This window comes from Xenopus laevis, chromosome 8L, assembly GCF_017654675.1.
Source record: "Xenopus laevis strain J_2021 chromosome 8L, Xenopus_laevis_v10.1, whole genome shotgun sequence".
Taxonomy (NCBI): Eukaryota; Metazoa; Chordata; class Amphibia; order Anura; family Pipidae; genus Xenopus; species Xenopus laevis.
This window is the reverse complement of record NC_054385.1, coordinates 116457776-116462470: the sequence shown is the minus strand read 5'-3', so window position 1 is coordinate 116462470 and position 4695 is coordinate 116457776. Positions and strand designations below refer to the sequence as shown.

The 4695-nt window shown below is 38.3% G+C and overlaps 1 protein-coding gene across 1 annotated transcript; it reads right to left on the bottom strand.

Annotated features, from left to right (window-relative positions):
- Positions 1-3283: 3283 nt before the first annotated feature.
- On the bottom strand, positions 3284-4281 carry LOC108699568 (olfactory receptor 6N2). Its single transcript, XM_018231653.2, has one exon. The coding sequence runs from the start codon at positions 4195-4197 to the stop codon at positions 3349-3351; it is 849 nt and encodes a 282-aa protein (XP_018087142.2). The 5' UTR covers positions 4198-4281; the 3' UTR covers positions 3284-3348.
- Positions 4282-4695: the final 414 nt, after the last annotated feature.

Here is a 4695-nt window from a genome sequence, read left to right as displayed (position 1 = left end):
AGACTTTTCTCCCTAAATGCTTAATTTTTCTCAAGTTTTTGCCTACAAACCCCAAATTTTACAGATTATCGGGCTAAACCCAGCGCAAACCATGATATCTTAAAATTGGGATAGGTGCCTCTCCCATTGACTTATACATGACACTGCCAGGTATGAGATAGGGGAATTTCAGATTCTGGCTTTTTGCAGCATTGGAGTATAATAAATGTCAAAAATTCAAGGTTTTTTTTCCATGAAAAATTTGAGTTTTTTGCCCAAAAAGCCAGACCACAAAAATTTGAGGTTTAGTAAATAACCCCCTAAGTATAATGGACAGAAGATGGCTCCTGTGCAGTAATTCTGTTTTATTTCATGAATTGTCTAAATTATTTGTTTTACATAGGCACCAGTGATAGGTAGAATTCCTGTATTGAGGGCTCACACAAAAATATACTGGGTATAAAATGACACACTTTATTTAACAGACTTTTCAAAAAAATCACACATTTAAAATACATACAAAGTAGCCAGCAAGGTGAGGGATAAAGTTCAATATACCCGGGTACAAGGAGAAATGTTAATTTCTCCTTTTGTAACCAGAATAGGTATTGTTTGCTATAAATACACACCAAAAGCTTCTTCCATAAAAGCCAAATGATAAACAATTTCCTAATAGGTGAGTACTAATAATGAATGACAATGATTATTGAGAACAATGCTATAAAAATTAGATCAAAAGGCAAAGATGAATGAAACACCAAGTAGATTCTCACCTTCCAGTGTGGATACCCCGATGTGTATTTCCCCTACCCAGCGTAGTCATGGGAAATGCCAGTTCACATTGATTCCGGTGTTAAATATGCATAAATTTGCGCCACCAATTAGACCAGGGGTCCCCAACCTTTTTTACCTGTGAGCCAAATTCAAATGTAAAAAGAGTTGGGGAGCAACACAAGCATAAAATAGTCCCTTGGGGTGCCAAATAAGGGCTGTGATTGGCTATTTGGTTGCCCCTATGTGGACTGGCAGCCTACAAGAGGCTCTACTTGGTACTATACTTAGTTTTTATGCAATTAAAACTTGCTTCCAAGCCTGGATTTCAAAAATAAGCATCTGCTCTGAGGACACAGAGAGCAACATCCAAGGGGTTGGAGAGCAACATGTTGCTCGCGAGCTACTGGTTGGGGATCACTGAATTAGACTAATCCAATCGCTACACAGGGAGTGAAGGGGGACCGATCATTAGCATCATAATCATGCGACCTGTCATCACCTACTATACATGTCAGTATACATGTATTGAAAGGGCATTGGAGTAAGGAGCAAAATTAATTAAAATATTTTTTAAATATGTAAATTGTAAAATAAATTAAGCCGGAGACGATTGATGAGAGCATGGAAAATGCAAAGATTCTAATCTGTTTTTTTTCTGTCTACATTAAGGAACCAGCAACATTTTCTTTAAATAGAAACAGTTCTATTAATATAACTATAGTAAAGCCTTTGGATGGGTTCATAACGGACAGGATACTGAACACTTTGCAGATCAATTTGAAGAGTTTGTGCCAGCATAGTTTCTTTTATTAGCAGATGAGCAGAAGCCTAGACCCTGGAGTGGCAGTGGATGTGATCTACTTAGATTTTACTAAATCGTTTGATATAGTTTCATGCAGAAGGTTACTGGTTAAATTAAGGAAAATTGGCCTGGAATACAATATTTGCACTTGAACAGACAACTGGCTTAAGGATAGATACAAAGGGGCAGATTTACTAAAGGACAAAGTGGCAGTCGCTAGCGAAAATTTGCGTGAATTTTACTGAACGTTACCTCTTTCACCAGATTTCCTTCGCCATCTTAGACCAGGCGAACTGTACAGATGAAGCTACATACTCCTCAATCTTATGTCAGTGACATCATATCCTGTATGCCGGAAAGTCATAAAAAATGGAAAAAAACACTGGCGTCTTTTCATCTTTTAAAGCAGGATTGCCTTCAAAAGTCCTAACTATAAAAGATATTTGTGTTAACATTTCTTTCCCAACCATTTGAGGGGCATGCCCCATTTGTTTTAGGGTGGGCTCATGAGGATTAGAGGATCTCTTTTGTCTTTATTTTGCTTCCTTGGACATTTGTAAAAAAAAGTGGCCACTTCAAGCATTTGCACCAACATCTCTAATAAAGATGTCTAAACAACCTACATGTACCCACCCTATTCAAATTGACCTAAGCATAAGAGTACTAATGACGTTTTGCTAGGCAGAAATGAATGCTAGCAAAAGTTTGCTATGAAATGTTTGCGCTGACGAATTAACACTAGCAAAACTTCACCAGGATTCGGCTGGCCACACGCAACTTTAGCGAGTTAGCGTAGCGGTAGCAAATTTTTGTCGGGCGAAGTGTGGCGGGTCATTTGCTGGTGAAAATTCGCCCTTTGGTGAATTTGCCCCAAAGAGTGCTGGTAAATGGAACATTGAACATTGAACCAGTGTAGTTAGTAGAGTACTGCAGGGGTCTGTTCTTGGCTTTTTGCTTTTTTAAATTTTTTCTTAATGACCGTGAGGTGGGCATTGTAAGTCTTATTTTTTTTTTTGGTGATTTTTGTGGATAAAAAACTGTGTCTAGGCAGTGTCACTCAGTGGCTACTAATTAAATAAAGTGCTGTCTTGCATAAAAAGGGCATTAACTTGAGGGCCCTGGTAAGGCCTCACCTTGGTTATGCAGTGCATCTTTGGGCCTCGGTCTTTAAGTAATATATTAATGATCTGAAGAGAGTGCAGAGATGTGCAACTAGACTAGTAAAGAAATATACAAAATAAACTATAAGGAAAGACTGTCAAGGTTAGGAATATTTTTTCTGGATTAAAGATGCTAGTGGGGGGGTGTGATAACTCTTTACAAGTACATTTGATGACATTATAGACAGATGGGGGGGGATTGCCATAGAAAAGATAAAAAAAACAAGGGGCTACCCCGGCACTGAACTTGAAGAACTGAACTTTTATTTGAAACAGCTAAATTGGTTCATGAGGTGGTGGAATGCCCTACTTGATGATGTTGTGATGGCCTTTACTAAAATTGTGGCCCTTTGCAAGATTTTTCTGTACAGTGACTTTGGGCATAGCTCACTTTTAAACCAAACATTTATGCACATTCTTGGAATGAAAGGGATCATGTCAGCCAATGTTTTTCCAAATTTTTAGTCCCAAGGCTTCACCATTAGATCATATCAAGGTTTCTGATTCACTACTTCAGATTAAACCATTCCAACTGTGCTCGTGATTTTCCTTCTTTGCTGCAGCCTCAAACTTCCTAACCATCATCCCTGGGATGATCATTTTAATACTATGCCCAAAGATGATCCATTTTAGTCACTTCAATCTGAAGGTATCCAGTTTTCCTTGAATGATTCCTCTCAAAGCTATCTTCACTTCATTGTTCCTTAGACTATAAATAATGGGATTTAGAAAAGGGGTGAATACAGTATAAACCAGGGAAAATAGCTTGTCGTAGTTTACGATCTGGGATTTCTTTGGGCTGCCGTAAACACTGAAAGCAGTGCCATAAATAAGAGCCACAACAATCAGATGAGAAGAACAAGTGGAGAAGGCCTTCATTCTCCCCGTGTTGGACTGTAACTTCATGATAGACCATACAATATTTATATACATGACTAAGATAAATATGAAATTAAACATGGTTGCAAAACCAATAACACATCTATTAATGGTATTCGTGAATGAAATGTCTGTGCAAGCCAAGGCCAGTAAAGGTGCTAGATCACAGAAGTAATGATCTATATGATGAACTCGACACAGAGGAACCTTTATAGTTATTGTTAATGGAATGGTTGCAGCCAGAAAACCAAATGACCAGCTGAGAGTGGCCAGACATCTGCACATTTTTTCATTCACGATTGTGGTGTATCTCAGAGGGTTACATATTGCCATGCAGCGATCAAAGGCCATTACAGCCAGTAGAGCACACTCCGTCATGCCCAAACTATGGAACATATAGAGCTGAGTGAAGCACCACTCATAGGAAATTCTGTTGTCTTTGGTTAGTAAAAGAGACAAAAGTTTGGGGGCTGTAGTCATTGTGTACCACATCTCCAGGATAGATAGGACAGTGATGAAGAAATACATGGGTGTGTGAAGACGAGCATGCAATTGAACCACCATGATAACTACCATGTTTCCAGTCAGAGTGATGAGGAACATAGTAAGGAAGAAAACAAACAGTAATATTCTTATATCTTCAATGGCTGAGAATCCTTGCAATATAAAGCCATTGAATTGCGTGTAGTTCATCTCCCCCATGATTTAATCAAGATTTTTTTTGCATGGTGGCACTATGTGAAATGTATTTAGATTTATAAAGTATACATGCATGTCACATATTCGTGCATTTCAGGGTGTTCTTTCTTCTGTCTTCATGGCTATGGAAAAATTGTAAGAAAGAATGAATCTGTGCCATATTAAATAGTTAAATAGGATTGCAAAAAGACAACTGCCCATCACGTTTAACCTTTTAACATCAGTGACCCATATCAGGCCAAGTAAAATATGATGAGTTGATTCATAGTGGGGCAGTTTCATTAAACTCCAGAATTATGTTTGTGGACTCACAAGTGTAATTATTGTACTTTTACATGATGATGCATGAGAGGCAACACGTTAATTCCTTGGGTCCCATAGAATGGAGGATACTCTCTTGGC